The sequence below is a fragment of the Crassostrea angulata genome, chromosome 2 (assembly GCF_025612915.1).
Source record: "Crassostrea angulata isolate pt1a10 chromosome 2, ASM2561291v2, whole genome shotgun sequence".
Lineage (NCBI taxonomy): Eukaryota > Metazoa > Mollusca > Bivalvia > Ostreida > Ostreidae > Magallana > Magallana angulata.
In genome coordinates, this window is record NC_069112.1 from 47,123,768 (window position 1) to 47,146,053 (window position 22,286).

The following is a 22,286-nucleotide window of genomic DNA, read 5'->3' on the forward strand; positions in this document are numbered from 1 at the left end:
CAGATTTGTCAGCCAAAACAGCTGGAATGCTAAACTCTCCGTAGGACTTCAGACAAGTTCCTCCTCCAAACTTAAACACTTTCTTACTGTTGAAACACTTCTTCCTGTCTTCGCCTTTTAATGATTCAATATAGTTGTTGAACCATGTCTGACCACAGACTGTAGTGCAACATGCACTGTCGAGCACCGCACAATTCTGGGCATCCACACATAAACTAAATATATCTTCCCTCTGAAATCCAGTAAACAGGTCAATAGTTTACCATCACTTCCAGTAGGGTTTATGTCCTTCTTTAGTCCTCCCTGTCTTTGACCAGATGGTGCTTTAAATGGATTGTATTCTGTCTAAGGATATCCCTGCTGCTTTATGCTATCATAGGCTGGACCACCACGTCTACCGCCAGTAAATCCATGACGATGAGCATTGTTTCAAACATACCCAGCTGCCAGCAAGGTTTCCTTATTCTCAGCAAGGAAAGCAGGCTCTTACGTAATGCTTGGTCCTGATGAATGAGAAGTACCAGAATCACACACTTCACCTTTGAACTTTATCAAAGAGCTTTTTGCTTGTTCGTATAAAGTTGTTTCCTCATCATAGTTCATCCCTGTCAACACAATCATGTCTCCTCTTTTGAAATATTAGCCCTGCGTAGTAGTTTATAGGCCAAGATTTCAGGTGGCAATTTCACCTTCTTTTTCTCTATCTTCCCATATTTTGCATCAAACACACTTATACATTCCACAATAGTTTACAAGGACTCTCTGCTCGTCTATAATCCTCAAAATCTTTCAAACTTTGTTAAGCGGATTGCCAGGTCATCCTCTGCAAGGTGTTTATCAAGAAATTCTATCAAAATTTCTAGTTCTGTTTCCTTCTTTAGATATTCCAATTTTATTTGATTAAACACCTTTTCGCGAATTTTAGAGTCGTCATTTTCTGGTAGAGTTAAAGCAATTGCTACTCGCCCGTTTTTCTTTTCTAGTTCTGTAATCTCTTTCCATGCAAGTAATTCTTGTTTGTACAGCTCGTAAGATTTGGACTGACTTTATTTAGGCGGGGGCGGGGGTATAATTTTTGTTGCCATTATTCTATCTATTCCAATCCAATGAATTCACTTTGAAACACTGAAAATAAAGGTCTAAGTTTTCATTCATAAACCTTGGATTCTTCTCTCTCCTTTGAAATACTACGCTCTGCTACCATTTGTTTTTCACTCAGAATCACTAATTCACACCATGTGCTTTCATCCATTTAATATAACCCAAAACTGACTCCCCAAACTGGAGAGTTACAATAACATAATGGAAAGAGTTATGAGAGTTATCTAACTTTGCATATAGATTAATAATGATTAGTTTAAATTTCTTGTACTTTTTGGTAAAACATTTCTAACATTTTTGCCTCCCTGAAAAGTTGGGGTTCATTCGTTCCGTTCAAATTTCATCTTTTAATATTTGAATTAAAATTAATGTTGCCTTCCAGCATAAAATGGGGCCCAGTACGTACCACCTCTCTTGTTGCTTATTGTCCTTGTTGCCTTAATAATTAAGAGTTATCAGAAACAAAGTGAGAATATTTTCTACAGAAGTTATCACTCTTATCAGAGGGACATTCCAACTTAAAAATCCCGTTCCCCCAGCACAAAAATATGCATATCATTCTTTGTTAGACAATTCATTCACCAATGAATATTGTTTATATTATTACAACAATTATTCTTTCATGATTGTTGTTTGTTAATTATCCGAAGGTCTACTTCCTCAATGTATATTTATTTTTATTTTTTAAATTACGGAATGACTTTGCAACAATAGCACCACCTGCACAGGTTTCTAAACACACACGTGCAGACCTGGCAGTTTGTTGCCGATGCAATTGTAAAATCGCGATGAATAAAGTTAATAAGCTCTTCATACATTTTGTAAATGAAATATCGCCTTGAAAAAAAGCTATATAATATGTTGTTAAAAATTATTCATTATAAAGAATATAGTATAGTTCAGCAGATTTCTTCACTGGCAATGTAAGTGTGTTTGTGTGTGTGTGTTTGCTACGGATATGAAAAACTATAAACAGCGATTTTTTTAAACAGATCGGTGTTTATAGCTTCAAAATCAACTGAACAGAGTGAAAATTCCAGAAATTTAAAATTCAGATACCTTGTCGAGATACCGAGTAGCTATTTTTTATTCTTATTTACAGCGGGGGTCATTTTTACGGGGGTCATTTTGTTTCACGTTTAACATGAAGAAAATTGACCCCTGAGTCTTTTTTCTTCAGAAAAATACGATTGTACTACAGCAAGGGGTTCATTATTCTACATCGAAAAATGACAACCGGTCATTATTCTACGGGGGCCATTAATCTTCAAGACACCGTTAAAATCAAATAGACACATTTATACTTTTCCCCGAATATACCTGAATGGGCTTAGAATATTGTTTCATATGACTTTTAAAAATACCCAAACCTGAATTTGGCAAAGACGTTAATACTCAAAATTGTGTTTTAAAATCTGTATGAATTTAAATAACTGTATTGTGATAGAAGTATAATTTACACCTTTTCCTACACAGTTTGTTTCGCTTTTAGGAATATTGCATTTTTATCGCCAATCTTTTCACTTTTAATTTCGTGTTGATCACTGGTATTCTATCTAATCTTTGGAAACCATAATTGTTATATTAGCACCAGCTTTCAAACTTCTAATAACGGTGTTGATTCCTCAACAATGCCAACCAATCAGATTTATTGAAGATTTAGCATGAGTTAAATACTGATGCATATCTGCTTCATCAGAAATTTAAAAAAAAGAAAGAAATATATACACACCTATGGCGAGTGGACATCAATTTTCCCACTTCTCGGGACAAAATACTTGTTGCCTGCCAATCAGCAGCCATGCTGGTAAGTACATTCACGCCAAGAATCTAACTACTAGAACAATTTTAGAAAGGATTATTAAATTTAATAATAAAAAGTACTATTTACTATTTAGCAATTTCTTTTGCAAAACTTAAGTATAAAAATACATGTGGTTGAATAAGACGAAGCGCTTAATTCTTTATTAAAGGGTTCAGGCGAAAACAAAAACAACATGTTTTAAATAAAACTTAATGAAGAACCCAAATCAACGGATTTTTTAAAAAAAATTAAACAAATTAATATAAGAACCGACTTCCGAATGGTTAAAAAATGTCAAAACTTGCATTTACCCAATATCTCCGGCTAGATTAAACACATTTCACACATTAGAGTACAGAACATAATCAAAGTACTGAAGTACTGTCGGGAGTTGATTTTTTTTTTATTATTATCAATTTTAAAATCAACGATATGTTATGCAAATTTTTATAATACGAATTCTCGAACTTTTCCGACAAGAATTTCAAGAAAACCTCAAATGAATCTTGTTGTGTAATATTAAAAGATAGAATTAATTCCATCAAACTTTGTATCAGCAATCGAAATGTTTCTTAAAATTGTACACGTCTGGATCCAAGCAATATTGAACTCTAGTCTCGCTCAACCAGACGCTCGGCTGTCTCCGTTAATCTCCGACTAAAGTCTGTCCCGGGTTTTTTATTCCGAGATAAATTGACAATTGTCAATTAATATTAGAGAATTTTTTAGTAAATTGAATAGATTTTTAAGTTATCAAAAATTCCCAAGCAAAATAACAGTAATTTTGTCGCATAATTTAACCAATTGTCTCACTGCTTGTCGGAGATTTACGGAGACAGCCGAGCGTCTGGTTGAACGAGACTATATTGAACTCTAGCGTAGGAACACATGCATCTACAAAAACAAATGAATTGTTCGTACCATATAAAATCTGACTGTTTTCAAGGTATTTGTAGATACTTTTCTTTTGAAAAACAATGGTACAGCATACAGTACACCGAATTTACCTATTATTTTCAAGATCTACGTCTTGTCTGCGGTGATGATTTGTGCTTAGGTCCAAACACTGTTTCACGGTTTGCCAGAGTAACTGCATAGGAGAGTTGATTAAAATCAACTCCCAAAAAAGTAATTCCACTGCGATCTGTAATGCCTATAATTTACACCCAATTAATTCATATTTTCTGTCAGATATTAAAAACAAAGTTATCTAATCAAAAGTGTAATCATATCCTAATTAACTTATTTCAAAATAAAATGTGAAGTCAAAATATTTTTTTAAATAAACGTTGTGCTTCCGGGGATGGGGGAGGGGAGGTCTTCAATTTTTTTTTTCATTGAAATCGGTCTCAATGAGAGAGGAAAATATTTTTTGCGGCCGATATGTGCATTAAAACTTATAAACCGCATGTTTACGTTGGATATCAAAGTAAATTTTCATTTTAACTCATATCTGCTTTAATTTTTGAAAATGTCCTTTTGGAATTTTTTGGGGTTTGTAGACGTATGTGCCCCCGTGAAAGAACAAACCCTTTGGTATAAATATGCTTAAAAACACTATATATTTAAATCTACTAAATATTATCTCCTCTATTTCTTACGGAAACATATAGTTAATTCATAGTTCTATAGAAACAGCCAAACTGAAATCTACACGCCCCGTTTATCGATTGGTTGAAATCTACGGCGGCTGAAACTGACAACAAAGTGACAGGATTGAATTTGACACGCCCTTTTTATCGATTGGTCGAGACCTACAACTACCTAAGAAAAATCACGGACTGCACGATCTAACCATGATGATGTCAGACTTAAAGTCTCACTGGAAACGATTTGGTTATTTCTTTTAACTAACGTACATTTGTACGTACATTTGTACATTAACTGTACTTTAGTGAATTTTACTTACTTTTTACGCTCAAATTATTATTTAGTTAAAATAAAGATGTTGATATAAACAATAAAATGCTCACTTTAGTGATTCAATCGGGCTACGAAGGTAGCGATCATTGCAGAAAAAATTTACATTTTCATTCTATTGTTTAAATAGAACCAGTGCACAAGCTGAACATTTCAAACTCTGACCATTCCATATGATGAATACAATAATACAAACTGTGAAAACTATGCAGAAAGAGGAGGATGTTTGAGTTTTTCTCTTACAAAACGAAAAGAGATCAACTACTGTAGATTCCTTATTTAACGCAGGTCCTTAATTCTGCGATTTAACGGTTTTCCATCAAATCGCGGGAACAAAAATTGCAAATGTCGAATTTTTATCATAATTTTATGTATTAACATCTGCCTAAAAATTAAAAGCGAGATTTTAAAATTCGCGAAACGGGCTTCTCGCAATTTTAAGCGGATATTAATTCTTCACGTTTGAAAAGGAATTTACAGTGCATGTAGTTTTAATCCAGTGAATCACAATTGTTTTTTTTTCTTTTCATAGATCATAGTGTCGTCTCGCAAAAAAGTACTTCCTTTTGGTGCATTGTAACCTATTTTGAACAGAGTCTGAAAATTGGTGACGCCTGGAGGGCGTCAGGTCCATCAATAACAATCGACGGATTTACAGATACCAGTGATTCAAAGAGGTTTTGCCTTGGGCACTTGAATAATCCTCATAGATCGCTGTCAGCGGAAAATGCAAGACGTTTTATAGGTAAACAAACCAAACACTTTACTACTGTGGAATCATTAGATTTCGTGGTGGCTCAATTTTCGTGGAATTCGTGGGTACCTCGCATCAACGAATTAACATCCTCCACGAATTAACAAATTAGGGTAATAAAGTCATATATCCTTTGTAGGTTTAAGAGAATACACGAAATTACGTCCCCATGAACCTGTAAAATTTAAGCAATCCATGAAAATTGGCCCCCACGAAATTTAATGATTCCACAGTATTTGATACATTCCTTTTCAGTTTTGAATTACAAGCTGAACGACACCATCAAGACCAAGACCATCTTGGATCTATGTTATTTGTGTTTTAGAAATGTCGGAAATTACTACAAGGAATATTTCACATGAAATTATCTGCAACTTGCACTTCGAAGGGAAAAAGAGTTGCATATTTTTTTCCCTCTTTAGATTTGGTATTTTAGATTACAAACACTGAAATACCCTCATTCATTCAAGAACATTAATCAAACCAATATCATTACTACATTCGGAGATAGTATTTCCTTGTAAAAGCTTTTTTATTGGTAAGGTATTTTTATTATTACTGTACAAGCTAGAAAGATTCGTGTCCTCGTTACAGGAAAAGGTGTTAAACTCACGTATAATGGACAGGATGTGAACGCAGAAAACCTCAGTGATAGTCCTGTATTTGTGCAGAGTACTCTGATGAATCTACAATGCAACCGGAACCCTAGCGAGGTCATCAAAATTCCACCTCGTGAGTTTGTTTTTAGTAAATACCGTATATCCGAGGGTTTTATTTTTCGCGTGTCACAAAATTTGCGAAAATGGGGAAAATCTGACACATTTTTAATTTGCGTCAGTTACTTTTTGCGATTAAAACAGTTTCTTAAAGAAAAAGACACTGGATATATTTCTGGGTATTCAATTATTTGCGATTTAAAGGAGATCGCGATATATATATATATATATATATATATATATATATATATATATATATATATATATATATATATATATATATATGTTTGTGGTTTTCCATCAGTAGACATATATGTATGTACAGTATCTACGGTACATTTTCGCGATGAACCAATCATTTTTGCGAATTTTTTTTCAATTTCAAGTAATTGTATGCGCAGAATCTTATCTTGTATCATGTTCTATAAGAAACTTATTAAATCGTAATACACGACTGCCACAAATTAAACATGTTACAGATTTTCTCCATTTTCACTTTATGACACGCAGAAACACCGGATATACGGTAAATAAATGAGTTTTTGCATTTACTTGGTATAAAAAATCATATTGACTACAAGTGACTTTTAGCTATAAAGTGTTTTTTCCAATCCAATATGTTATCAAAATCAACTCGTTTTATTAATTTAAAAAGAACCACTTATCCAAAACAATTAGCAGCGGAATTGCAGTGATACAAAGTTCACTAAACTGAAGAATAAATGTTAATTTTGGTTCAAGATATTTTTTTATTGAATTATGTTTATGAAATTTCATTTCAGAAGGTACACTCAGGATCTTCGGGAATCGGGAGTTTGGTGCTTTGCTTGTCCAGGCCTCGGACAAGGATTATGAATCAATTTACCGAATGACAAGAATGTGTAGCATACACATGAGTTTTGTCGAGGGTTGGGGAGTTGATCTCAGGTAGAATCATTGCATGATTCTTATTAATAATATTTTTGTCAAACTATTGTATTGGTAAAATAGCTTTTTAGTTTGCGACATTTGTTTGTTCGCTGTTTATCATTCATATTGTGGTTTTCGATTAATTTTTGGTTTAAAATTCACGTTTTAACGATAATCATAGTTAGAAAAAAATATTGATAAACAGCAAAAATGTTTGAGACTTTTCCAACTTTTCTGCGTAAGTTGGTTTATGAAAATTAATTTTGAATTGTACCCATCAGTCAATTACTTTTATTTCAACTGAAATAATTGGCAAGGTTACTCATTGCCAGAAGAACGCCATTTGGTCACAATGTAGCTAACCTTCGATCACATTTAAGTTAACTGGAAAGCGCAGTTTTGTACTGTGCTTTGAAAAGACAATGATACGTATTTATTGTAAATCTGAATCCAATATGCTGCATGAAAAATACACTTGTTTAACTTTTGTAAGTATTTCCACATCAGAAATTTCATTTAGGTTGAAATATTATTAAAATTTATTTTTCAATTATTTTACAGACAAAACATGTGATATTCATGCATGCGGCAAAAAATTACAGACCCTCTTAAATATACAGAAAACAAAACTAAATAATTATATATATATATATATATATATATATATATATATATATATATATATATATATATATATATATATATATATATATATATATATATATATATATATATATATTTCTTGTTCCTGTTTTACAGTAAACCTTCTGTTACCAGTACACCTTGCTGGATTGAGATTAAACTTGAAGCACCATTAAAGTGGCTAGACATACTCCTGGCCGAGAAAGGACAGCCACCATCAAGATGTTCTAGCAGGTAACTCTGACAGAAAAACACGAACTGCAACCATTTGGACAACAGCTACAATCATATCGACTTAAATTGAAGCCACTTGAAGCAGAGCCAAGATGTTTTTAACGAAAAGGACTACAACTATTTGAACTATAATAACAACAATCGTATCTACATACCTAATAACACTTGAATCGACACAAAGATGTTATTCACGACTTCAAGTAAATGACTTGATATCCCATGTCCATTATCTCTTATATATGTTGCAGTTTATGACAAATGTTTACAGCATGTTATTTATTTTAAACAATCAATCGAATACGACATGTATTTTAGGTAGGAACTTTCAGAATCTTTTCCAAGTTAATTAGAGCATGGTAATTCTTAACGTACCAGAGATCTAGTCCAAAGAACTGAGAACGCTAACGCCCATTTCCCGCCTACATTTTACATCCAAATATTTCGGAATTTCTGTCAGATATTCAAAAACTAAGTTTTCTACTAAAAGTGTAATCAAATCCTAACCAATTTATCAATTTTTTTTTAAGCAAAAGTTTTAAAAGAAATTCATTGAAATCTGTCGCTATAAGTGAGGAAAATATTTTTTAGCGGCCAATATGCGCATAAAAACTTAATAATGACATAATTACACTATATATATTAAAGTAAAATTTAATTTTAATTCATATCTGTTAATTATTTTTCGAAAATTTACAAAGCAAAATTCTTTTTTTGGAATGCATTTCGGTCTGTAGACATATTTTCCCCCGTGAAACAACAAACCCTTTGGTAAAAATATGCTAAATAACAATAATTAATCCCCTCAATAGGAATTTTTGTTTCACAACAAGAGATGTTTTAAAAAAACATTTCCGTTTTCCGAGCTATTTTAACCCAAAATACAAAGTTATCTCTCTTTGTTTGACCAAATCATTTATATTTAATGAAAATATACATATATGTTTACATTATAATAAAAAAATAACTTTGATTAGACAACTTTCAAAAAATGACTTTAAGTTAGACGGCTAGACAATGCTATCGTAGATGAGTAAAAATGTATTGTAAAAAATTACCCTAGCGGTTCCCTATTGAAATTTACAAAAATTTTCAAGACCATTTTTGTTCTTCTGTTTCCTCAGAAAGTACAGCAGTAAATAGAATGTGAAAAAACTTATTTTCGACAATTCAGATGATAAAAATGAATGCAATCTACAATCAACAATCAACAGATATATACAAAAGGATAGCGATACATCTGACCAGATTCAGAAAACTTACTAATTATTATACTTTCATGATGTCAAATTTCAACTACTGTCCATTATTTTGGCATTTCTGTGGTGAGAGAGAAACGAGAACAATGGAAAAATACGGAAATTGGAATTGCGATTAGTCAACGACGACTATTACATTAATTCAGATAGTTTTCTTGTTCAGAAATTAAAACTACCATGTGTTTAACTCCGGCGTATCATAACAATGGCAATAAAATATGATAAGATTTTAATCCAAGAAAGTCCTCTTATCTTTTGAGTTTTTAATCAAGTTAAAGAAATGCCATATTCTTTTATGTATACAAATACAACTGTTTCACCGAAAGTAAGATCAACAACATGTGGACTTAAATCTCGTAGATCTAAATCTGCAAAAATCTGGAATTCTTTACCAGAGTCATTTTGAAATATTACTTCTTTTAATCTATTTAAATCAAACATAGGTAGTTGGTATGGAAACTGTTGCACTAATCGCTAATTTTCCTAAACAGATTTAAATTCAGTTGGTCAGATTTATTGTCGTTATCATTGTTTTAAAGTATCCTTGAAGTATGTTTGTAGTTATGATTTAGTATTGTGATATTAGCATTGTATATTTTATGTTGTTATTATATTTAATGGTATCATGCAGTCGGAAAAGAGGTACTCAGAGCTAATGTTTATTGTTGTTTTATCCGACTGTAAATAAATATTGTTTTGTTCTTATCTATCGTTAAAAGTACATAAACATATAGGTTACTTTAATCAATTACTTTAGGTCACGTTGAACGTTTATAAGGTCTTATATGTGTCTCACATGTTTAACGTAAGTGATACATGCGTGACACATTTTGTCATAACAATTGAACTTTGATAAATAATTTTTTGGTTTTTTTTAAATAATAGAGAATCATCAAACCTTTTACCAGTTAGTAGAATATCCCTTTTCAAAGGTTGATTGATATTGTTTAAAGAGGAATAGAACAATTTTGGTCAAACTATTTTTTCTATTATAATAGATACTTTACATCTTTGCTAGCCAAGGGTTTTCGGTCCACTTTGCTCCCCATAAACCCTTGGCGGATTTCATTACGAAAACTCGGTGATGTGGTGACGCTATCTAGCGAGCAACTTGAGTTGCGCCCCTTGCATATTTACATTTTTAATCAAATAATTCAACAACAGGTTATATACACACTACGGCATTAATACAACTTGAAAACATGTTGACTACCGATTATCGGAACATAATTAACGATGCTTTTAAATACGAATTAAGTTATAACCTAGGGAAAGCACGGAATGTTTTATTCATAGTGTTTTGTATGGACCTGTACCGGGAGTGAAAAAGTCCCCGATTTATATGAAAGCTTTCATGCCAAAAAATCAGGTATCGTTGTCGTGAATATTGCGGACCAAAGAATTTAAATAAAACAGCTCACTGAACCTTTAAAAGCAATTACCATAAGCAGGAACGTATATACTAAAGGGATAGGCAACTTCTACATTCGCCATGTTTACTTCCCATGCTATCACGCGAGCCTTGACAAGTTTGTAGAACTATGGTCAATCCCAGTAAAATATATAGGTTTTTAAAGCGATCTGGTTAGACCATCGTTGGGGAGGCACTGTACTCGAGAACTTGTGTCTCAACTTGTTAAAAGCACCGAATGTTTTACCAAAGATCACACATGTGTTTTCTTTTAAAGTTTATATTTACAAGCACTGAGATTGGATCAGCTACTCGCAACTGCATCCAATCATAAAACGGAGCTTGTCACCGAGCTTTCGTAATGAAATCCGCCAAGGGTTTATGGGGAGCAAAGTGGACCGAAAACCCTTAGCTAGCGAAGATGATACTTTAGGGCTCACAATTCTTTGTCATGTAAACAAACCTTGTGCCCTGTTTATGTTTACATGGTTCAATATACCAGTGAACAATCTTTTTCAAGATTGTTTGTCTATTTTCTAATTAATTTTAAGCATAAATAAATAGTTTCTATCGTAAAAACATTCATCGTTGGTCTTAAATTGTGATTTTTACCTCAACATTTAAATTGTAAACAACCGCTTTGTTTACAAAGCAAATAATTGAAAGATCTGTAACACGCTTTTATCTCAACAAAGGCATTCAAATTTTAGTTGCCTTTAAAGAATTCCTTAATGAAGCACTGTACACATTACAATCGGTAAGATGTTTTTTGACAAAAATCGTAACCAGGCCCCTTTAACTATAATTTACCTTCTGTCTGAATGCAAAAAAAAAGAAAAGAAAAAGAAAAGATTTAGGTCCACTTAAAAAAAGGTTGGCAATTCATGAAACGTTGTTTTCAAAAGAGGACATTTAAAAATCTAAGAGTAACTAGTTCCCACGTGACTATTCGTTGCGTTGACACTCCTTTGCATGCATGTACATGTATATAATATACAAAAGAAAAAAAATCGGAAAATCAATCTTATTGTTTCAGTTTCGGATTTTCTTCTTTTTCTTCGAAAAAAACCCCATCTCTTAATATCTATTTGTTGAAAGTAATTAAATCACCGACATTTACAAGACAAAGAAAAAGCTGATATCTACTTTAAAAGCTGATGTGTTGACGTGTCAAAAGATATTTTAGTAGAACCTATGACCCATTGCGGTAACATGTACACCTGCAACACGTTTATGCAGAGAGGTAAAATGAACTAAAACGAATTCTGACTAAAGATGATTAAATTTAAATCCCTATTCAAATTCTTTACCGTTTAGTGTATTTCTACTCGACCGTAACAAGAATATTTAAATTTTGATCTGTGCACTGTTATGTAACGCAATCAGTTCTCTTCCGTTATTAAGGCAGTCTATCTAATTAACAATACTACTTGTGCAAGATCTGCTGTTTAGATACTAGTTTCAACGTACACTACTAAACAATGTCAAAGCAGGGACTTAAATTAAATACACAACTTCAAAAAAATAAAAACTAGACTACCATAAACAACTATTCAAAACACTAAAACTGAACTTTTTGTCTTTTAAAAATATCGATTTAAAAAGTGACAAGCACTCTTATTTAATATCTATCGTTCCAATGCTGTGATTTAGTATCTATATGTTTCTTAGAGTGTTGGATGGTCATGGTCAACATTAGGCTAAAACTGAACTTTATATTTTTTTAAAATATTGATTTAAAAATTCTTACATCTCTTATCAATTTGTTCCATTTAAATTGATGTTCTTAATAATTTTCAAAGATGAGCAACATATGATTCATATACACATTTTTCTTTCTACTTTTAATCAGCAGCATGATAAATGAAATATAATAATAATTATGATACCAATCAACCGAATCGACTTGGCTTGCATAATTATTTCAAATTTCCGAGGCTTCTTGTACATCTCTATGTACTGACTCACATTTGTCTTTTTATTCTAATGAACTAGTTTCTTTTTTGCTTACTGCAATTGGAAAATCCGTAACATGCCAAGCAAGCAACCCCTTGCTCTATATACGCCTGTATTGCAGATATGTCGACCAGGACTTTCACTTATAAACCGAGCGCACTTGATCATATATCATTTTTACGCTAGTGTACTCTGCTTTACATTTTTTAAAAAGCTCAATGAATTAAAACGGGGTTTGTATACGTGCTTGTAGTCTAGATAGGAGAGTTGTTGGTTTCCGATTACGCATCTATCTGGTTCCAAGGATCTAGAATCTTAAAGGTAATTCCTTTAAAACTGATTTCGTGTTTAGGCACAGCAAATGAAATAACTAAAGGATAATCACAGGAAAGGAGAGGTTTTGCAAAATGAAAGAATGGGTATGTAGAGTTGTAAATAACAACCAGTATCTATGTAAACTGGAATTTGTTTTAACCTCTTGATAAATGCTGTGATTTAGTATCTATATGTTTATTAGAGTGTTGGATGGTCATGGTCAACATTAGGCTAAAACTGAACTTTATATTTTTTTTTAAATATTGATTTAAAAATTCATAACATCTCTTATCAATTTGTTCCAACGGATGCTAGCGCGGAGTTGGAAAGGGGGGGGGGCTGGGGGAGGGGGTATTGGAGTGGGGGGAAAGTCGGAGTTCCCGGAGAAAACCCTCCCTGCCCAAGCAGGTGACCAACATACTCTTTAACATAAAAAAAGTCAGTCATGGGGATCGAACTCGGTCGCAGCGTCGAGAAGCGTGTGTATTGTCCACTACAAACTTGTACATCATTTTGTCGGAAGAGGTACAGGTACCTAAATATAGAAATTAAAAGCGCATTGGTCACGATTTTGGTCAAATTTGTAAACTTGTACATCATTTTGTCGGAAGAGGTACAGGTACCTAAATATAGAAATTAAAAGCGCATGGTCACGATTTTGGTCAAATTTTATTTTTCTGTTTTTATTATTTACAATACTTTAGAAATGCATTTCTAATGTTCAAATGAAATTTGAGAGTCACTCGTAGAGTTATAAGCAAGATACAGGGTTCACAATTCTTTGTCATGTAAACAACCTGTTTTTTGTTTACATAGGTTCAATATATTCGTAAAATCTTTTTCAAGCTGATTTCCTTATCTTCTTATTCCTTTTTAGCATAAATATACAGTTCCATACGTTTTATACGTTCATTCAAGGTCTAAAACTGGAAAATTCACTTCAAAATTCAAAATGTAAACAAAAGCTTTGTTTCCATGGCAAAGAATTGCAAGCTATGTAACTCGCTTATAACTGATCAACTGACACTCAAATTTTAGTTGTTTTTTAAAATTGCCTTACTGAAGCATTGTTAACACTAAAATCGGAAAATTAATTTTTGACCAAAGTCGTGACCATGCCCCTTTAAAAGACACATTCAAGCTGTGTTCTTTTTGTATGTTCTTTTTGTATGAAAGAAATAACATTTAAATTGATGTTCTTAATAATTTTCAAAGATGAGCAACATATGATTCATATACACATTTCTTCTTTCTATTTTAATCAGCAGCATGATAAATGAAATATAATAATAATTATGATACCAATCAACCGAATCGACTTGGCTTGCATAATTATTTCAAATTTCCGAGGCTTCTTGTACATCTCTATGTACTGACTCACATTTGTCTTTTTATTCTAATGAACTAGTTTCTTTTTTGCTTACTGCAATTGGAAAATCCGTAACATGCCAAGCAAGCAACCCCTTGCTCCATATGCGCCTGTATTGCAGATATGTCGACCAGGACTTTCACTTATAAACCGAGCACACTTGATCATATATCATTTTTACACTAGTGTACTCTGCTTTACATTTTTTAAAAGGCTCAATGAATTAAAACGGGGTTTGTATACGTGCTTGTAGTCTAGATGGGAGTGTTGTTGGTTTCCGATTACGCATCTATCTGGTTCCAAGAATCTAAAATCTTAAAAGTAATTCCTTTAAAACTTATTTCGTGTTTAGGCACAGCAAATGAAATAACTAAAGGATAATCACAGGAAAGGAAAGGTTTTGCAAAATGAAAGAATGGGTATGTAGAGTTGTAAATAACAACCAGTATCTATGTAAACTGGACGATGTTTTAACCTCTTGATTAATGCTGTGATTTAGTATCTATATGTTTATTAGAGTGTTGGATGGTCATGGTCAACATAAAGCTTATTTTACCTCCTTTAGTTGAAGAATTCTGTATAAAGATAAAAGAAAGTGTAAATTGTAAATGCCAAGTAAGCTTTATTGAATTTCGCTTTACTTAATACTGTCTATGGCAGAAAGATATACTGTAAACCAATTTGTGTTCGCGGCGATAAACTGGTTCACAACGAGTAATGTTCTTGACCAAGCCTTATCCAAACCTGTATTGTTATAAAAACAATAGACAAAGGATTGGTTTGCGTGGAGAAATAGGCTCTCACTAACCTCGCGAAAATTTCTCGCATGCGAATAAAAGTTGGTTTACAGTATAAAAACAGATTATTGCAGATCTGATTGATAATTTGATTACACAATTTAAAAGATAAAAGAACAATTTTCCTGTGCACATAAAAACTGTTGAACTGCTACACACCCGTGTAATCTGTTCAGGTTGTCTAGATGCTTGATAGTTGAAAATTATGTTCATATTGGTTATAAGATAATTGCATTCATGTTTCAAAAAAGCACGTCTTGCATATATAAAAGTTTCGTAAATCTATCACATTAACGTTTTAATTACGACAAAAACTCAGCGCTGATTGTGGAATTATTTTATGCATGCCGGTAGAAAGTCATCAAATTTCATGAATTAAAAGTCAAGCTAAATATCTGTCTAAATGACTCACAACTTTACATAATCTTAACGTAACCTTTACACATTGAGTGAAAATATTAATACTTTTGTTAATTGTTGCTCTTAAACAGTAAAAAAGAAAACCAAAACAAGTTTTTCTATATAGAGCAACGTGAGTTGCTTTTCGCAGGGTATGCCCGAGTTTCATTTTATACATTATAAAGAAAATATGTATTTTTTTAGTTTTCTGATTTCAAGGGTCAAGGGTATGGTATGATAAAGTAACGAATGACATTTAAAAAAAATACTTAGCCTAAAAATCAATATAGTAAAAAAGCACTGAACACTACGCATTTACGTGTCTATATAAATCTCTTGAAGATCAGAGTAAAGAAAATAACTAAATAAGCTGAACACGTGTGAATAATTTTAAAGATAGCCCGTGGCGTTTGTCTTCAAGACATTGTCGATTGAATGTTATTGTTCATTTATTTGTAATTAAAAAGAGGATGCATAATCTAGAGGTGCGTACTATTCTTCATACGTGTGTATGTAAATCTCATGACAACCAGAGTCAAGGAAATATCTATATAGCATTGAATCATGATTTTTTGAAGTACACAATCTCATAACTGCAGTGGTGTGTGCATACAAATTGAGTAACGCGCGTTAGCGCGTTATGAAAATTTGTATGCACACACCGCTGCAGTTATAAGAGTGTAAACTTAAAAAAATCATGATTTAATGCTTATATTTACATTTTTTAACTTCTTGACTTGTCTGCAAATGTGATTCATACCTTAAGATTCCTATGTTATCCTAAGGGTAAATTGATATTAATGGAAGAGCCACAGTAGCAGCCACAAGCGTGAACTTTGATTTTCGCTTGTGACGTTGCAGTTTACAGCGTTCAACGTTTGTGACGTCATAATAAAACTCGTCAATTTGACCTTTGACAACTTGTTGCATTTAGAGGGATTTGAAGATCACAGAATTTAATGGAAAAACACAGTAGAATGTAAATATAATGTATTGAATGTACGTGTTAATATAATCAATTGAGTTTTATAAAATGCACGTGACAAAGGAATATCCATGACATTTGTTTCCAAAAAATAGAATTGTTCATTATTTGGTAATTTAAAGGGGCAAAGTCACAATTTTGGTCAAATTCTATTTTTTTATTAATTATTCACAATGCTTAAAAAATGCATTTTTCATGATCAGATGAAATTTGAGGATCAGCAGTTACAAGCAAGACACAGGGCTTACAATTCGTTGTCATATAAACAAGGCTCGTGTCCTGGTTTTGTTTACATGGCTTTAAAAAATCTATACAAATCTCTCTTGATCGGATTTGTCTACTTTCTTATACATTTTAAGCATATATAAACAAATCTCCACGTTTGAACACATTCATTTCAGGTCTAAAATTTAAAAGTTTCACTTTAATATTCAAAATGTAAACAAAGGCTTTTTTTTACAAAGCAAAGAATTGTAAGCTCTGTAACTGGCTTATAACTCGACGTTTAATGTAATGTAAACATTAAAATCGGAAAAATAATTTTTGACCGAAATCGTGAACATGCCCCTTTAAAAGAGGATGCATAATCCAGAAATGACGATTCATTTTTCTCAGAAAAAAGCCCTTTAAATCATCAGGTTTTTATTTCAAGATTTCCGGTAAAATAGGTTGTAAATACCTTTAACATTGATGACAGAGGATACCTTGGGGTTTAAAGTATAACGATAGATAAATGTAAACCAACACCTGATTGGATGATTGTTACGCTCAAAAAAGCAATTACACTAAATAACTATCATTGTATTTCTCAAGTGGGTAGGGTTTTTTTATGGATCATTTTCGAGATACTTAAAGACTGAATATAAACCAACCTGAATTCCGTGCTTGAATTGAAAAAAAAATTGACTTTAATAATTCGTTATTTTACATAAGAATGAAGTGCCAGATTTTACAAATGATTGAAGAATCATATGTGGCTGACGGCATTCAATTTGACCAATACGTCTTAAAAGTATAAATTTCTTGTTTTCATTTTATCTTAATTATGAACCACAAGAAAAAATGTTGTAAAAACCATTACTTCTATCCTACTCTCTTTGTAAAATTCAATTCTAAAATCAGTACATTTCAACTAAACCAAAGTTATGTGTTCCTTCGATATTAATTTTTTACTATATGAAATAGAATCATTTATTTACTGTGGAATCATCATAATGATTGTGCGTGGGGGACCAATGTTCGTGGCTTACGTGGAAAACCCTTCCCCACAAAGTTATATCCCCACAAAGCTATACACAATCATTTGTTTAATACTTATGAAAATCATCCCGATTACACTACCAGCGAAATTACGTCTCACGAACCAGGCCAAATTGTGGTTACCCACGAAACCCAACGCATAAATGACCACAAGGTATCTTGCTGTTGAGGTGACTAATTTCTATATACATGTAACTTTGAAGTGGTAAAGAACGATGTACTGATCTTGACCTCTGCATGGTTTAGACCCGAAACCTTGATTCTTGCTAGATATCATATGCATTTCCAGTTCAGTTGAATTTCGCCGAAGGCTTTTTTTTATTGTTTTGGATCGCCAATTGGAATGACAATAGCCTTATAGAATTATAAAGGTTATGTTTGAACATATTTTGAACATAAAATTCAAAGCGAGAACCTGTTGTACGAATAACTTTGAACGATCGATATATATATATATATATATATATATATATATATATATATATATATATATATATATATATATATATATATATATATATTATTTATGGCATCCACAAACACAGAACCGGCTATTCTCTTACTTTGATTTACATGTAACATCACTTTTTAGACATGTAAACTAATTATGCTGTGGAATCACTTAACTTTCTGGAGGCCAATTTTCGTGTGTTGTGGGTTTTTGCATATTCGTGGGGATGCATTTTTGTGGATGAATCGGTTTTAAGTTTAAGTATGAAAGATAACTCTTTCCAAATTTGTTTTCGTCGAGGATGTAAATTCGTTGGGGAGGGCTACCGACAAATATCTTTTATATTAAGCAACGCGAAATCTAATTATTCTACATTATCTTACAGCACATTTCTTTCAAAATAATGAAGTTGTTTGAAAAAAAAAAAGATCGAAAGTTCATAATAATTGCGTACCAATAATCATAAAACGAAATGCAAATGCGTCCATACCTTGACGTAGGTTCCTGATATTATCCAGCTTCTAGAACTACGCCAGTGTAAATCACTATATTTCATAATTTAATAAATCTGAAGAAAAAAATTCACCTATCATTTAAGATATTTTTATTTCTATTTTCAGACACTATTAGGTATACTTGTAAGAGTGGTTCTAATTCTTCTGACCATGCGGAGTTCATCTGATGGATTCGTTTGTGAAAAAGACGCTGTTCACTGTCACACCTCGCTTATAATAGACAATGCTTTTACAATGATTGATCCGATAAATGGACCGCTTTTCGTAGATGAAGGCACCCTTCGCCCAATATTACAGCCTGACAAAGAAGTTTCAATTGAAAACGTTATCACTGCAGATGGCTGGAACACCACATTGCCATTGTTAACGGCTAATAAGTCTATGCCAGGACCTCCAATTTTTCTTTACCAAAACCAGACTATAACGATCATTGTCCAGAATAATTTGATAAATGAAGCTGTCACAATCCACTGGCATGGAATAGACCAACTGGGATGGCCAGCAATGGACGGAGTGGCATTTGTTACCCAATGTCCGATTTTACCTGGCCAATTCTTCAACTATACGTTTCAGCCTCGTTTTAGTGGTACTTATTGGTATCATTCCCACGTCGGAAATCAACGAGATATGGGCCTGTATGGAGCGTTCATTGTTCTAAAACGCAAGGGAGAAGTTCCAATCAACAACCAGCACATTATTCATTTGCAGGAATGGAACCACAAGTTCGGGCCAATTACGTTACTGAAAGCAAATTTGAATAACACGTCTAGTTCCTCCGAATCTATTCTGATTAACGGAAAGGGCGAATTTGAAAATAACGAAGCGCCACATGAGGTTTTCCAATTAGATAAAAGTAACAGTCATTTGTTTCGGATGATAGGTGTTGGGTCTGCAGATGTTCTTCTTTTCTCAGTTCCAGGGATACCTCTTATTGTCAAGGAAACTGACGGATACCCATTCGTTCCAAGAACAGTTGATGAAATCATCATTTATCCAGCAGAGCGATACGACTTCGAACTTGACTTGAAGAATATTAGAGAAGGAGTTTACAATATGACTGTACATATATTAGAGAGGGAATACCTTAAGAAAAGACAAAACGTTTTTGGTCTTGGTTTGATAAACATTACCAATTCTTTATCACTTCCAGTTAATTCATCAGCTTCCACAAGCAATATTAAAACTGTTCTGAATTGCCCATATGAAGTGTTTCCCAATGAAACAAAAATCGAATGCATACCGGTTTCCTTTTTGAAATCTCGACCCTCCTTTAGACTAGAGTTTGATATAGTACCTCCCACTCAGGAAACTTTTACTCACTTTTTAAATTTTGGGTTTCCTAAAGATAAGAAGTATAGTTCTATTAATGGTAGAAAGTTTATTTGGCCGACTGTATCTGCTCTCACACAACCTTCAGAAGTCAACACTTCCTGTGCAAATTGTGATGCCGAAACCTCATGCAAATGTACTCATGCAATCAATTTAAAGTCGGGCTCCGAAATCATTATGGTCCTATCAAACATTGGAACCGGTGCATTAATGACCCATCCAATACACATGCATGGTCATACTTTCGAAGTACTCAAGATGGGATTTCCTTCCGTCAATGAAACTGGATTTCTTATTCCAAACAACGACATACAATGTAGTCTGACACTCGCAAATAATGAAAGTCAGTGCAACAACGCAACATGGAGAAACGCAACCTGGAACGATTATCGGAGCATTCCAAATATAAATGTCGAGGATCCAGTGCGAAAAGACACAATCGTTGTTCCGTACGGGGGCTATTCCATAATAAGGATCTGGGCAACAAACCCTGGAGTCTGGTTTATGCATTGCCACATCGATCGACATATGATAGAAGGAATGGCTCTAATGCTGAACGAGTCCTTTGAGAATATAGGAGATTTGCCAATAGGGTTGCAAACATGCCATAACTTTAAAAACCAGCCTTCAGCTCCAAAAAGTTTCTTTCAGGCTTCAGAGGAGAATATAAGTGGTTTGTATAAATAGTTTTTTCGTGTTGCTTAATTTTACGTATTGCGATTAAATAAAAAAGTTTGTACATTTTGTGTTCTTAGTTTTGCAAGGAAAGTTGTTTATAGTGAGTTTTTTTTATAGTGAGTCACATTTTTAATCAGTTACATTTATTTGATATCTTTTCACAGTATTTTCTAAATTGCAATTTCAGAAATGTCGTCTGCAACAATTGGTTTGATTGTGACGTCAGTGATTTTGTTTCTAGCGCTCGTCATCTTAAGTCTCATTCTACTGAGAACTTGTCGAAAATTGGGAGAACCAGGGCAAAGCATGGACATGCCAATGAGCAATATATCTGGTAGGGAGTAAATTTCCAATCATACAATACGCAAGAAGATTTCAGCGACAGACAATGTTTTGCATCGAACATGGAAAAATGATCTGTAATTGTTCTGCTGGCTAATTCAATGATGCTTGCATTCATTTGACATTACACGCTCAATTTTTTATGAATTTAGAATGAAAGTAAAACGAAAGACAGAAATGGATATTGTCGTAGAATGTATAAAGTATATTAACATAAAATAAATAACTTCAACACATTTGTTTGAAATACTATCAGATAACTGCTCCACCACAACAAAAATGACTGCCTTTTTAAAAAAAAATACCAGTGCTATATATCCTGTTCGATTAAAAATATATATATATTTATAAAGACTTTAAGCCTCATTGTATTTATTTCTTTTTGATGCTATTGATTGAAGATGCATTTCCATTTAGATGAAATTGTTATTACAGTGAATTCGGACGTCTTTGTTTCAAGGCACTTGTCTAGATATGTAAATCATCCGGATATTTGAAACTTGTCAATTGTTGAATTACTTAATAACGTGTCTGTTTGGAACTTATGTTTAATTACAATCGGTATTCGATACTAGTATGTATTTAATATATTACCTGATTTTTATACAGTTAATAGAAGTGCCTTGATCTATAACATTCAATTATAATAAAATTAAACTTCTTTATGTAGATCCAGTTCGTGATATCTTTACACAGCTTATTTTTGTTTCCTCCCAATGACAACAAAATATTTATCTCTAAAGTGACATTATATAAATAGTGCCTGTTTGGGAGGGTAACAGTTGAAATTGATACCCAAATTGAAACCATTGTCAACCGAAGCGAAGCGGAGGTTGACAATGGTTTTCGAAGGGTGTCAATATCAACTGTTATCCTCCCAAACAGGCACTATTTATTTTATTATACTGAATGTCTTAATTTTAGAGAATGTTTTACTGCTTTACGCGAATTCTACGGCGAACCATAGGCGCATAATTTACGCGCATGTAACAATTCTTTGTGTTACCAGTTTGTAAGTGTGTTGCTAATGCTAAGGGTAATAGAACGGATTATCAACTGCGTCTTAACCAATCAGATTTCAGTATTTAACATGAAAGTATAATAAACTATACTGCTCTGCGCATAGTCACATTCAGTATTTTA

General features: G+C 32.9%; 2 protein-coding genes across 3 annotated transcripts; both read left to right on the plus strand.

Moving 5' to 3' along the window:
* The first annotated feature begins 2,797 nt into the window (after window positions 1–2,797).
* LOC128173169 (mothers against decapentaplegic homolog 2-like) lies at window positions 2,798–11,205 on the plus strand. The gene is made up of 5 exons (XM_052838884.1): window positions 2,798–2,908; window positions 5,358–5,570; window positions 6,174–6,311; window positions 7,078–7,222; window positions 7,964–11,205. The coding sequence occupies exons 1-5, from the start codon at window positions 2,836–2,838 to the stop codon at window positions 8,082–8,084; spliced, it is 690 nt and encodes a 229-aa protein (XP_052694844.1). The 5' UTR covers window positions 2,798–2,835; the 3' UTR covers window positions 8,085–11,205.
* Window positions 11,206–13,095: 1,890 nt separating this feature from the next.
* On the plus strand, window positions 13,096–21,908 carry LOC128170394 (uncharacterized). 2 transcript variants are annotated; one of them, XM_052836170.1, is made up of 3 exons: window positions 13,096–13,122; window positions 18,900–20,796; window positions 20,989–21,908. In XM_052836170.1, the coding sequence occupies exons 1-3, from the start codon at window positions 13,111–13,113 to the stop codon at window positions 21,144–21,146; spliced, it is 2,067 nt and encodes a 688-aa protein (XP_052692130.1). In that variant the 5' UTR covers window positions 13,096–13,110; the 3' UTR covers window positions 21,147–21,908. The 2 variants fall into 2 exon arrangements, with proteins under 2 accessions (XP_052692130.1, XP_052692129.1); XM_052836169.1 differs by lacking the exon at window positions 13,096–13,122 and adding an exon at window positions 14,680–14,806.
* The last annotated feature ends 378 nt before the right edge of the window (window positions 21,909–22,286 follow it).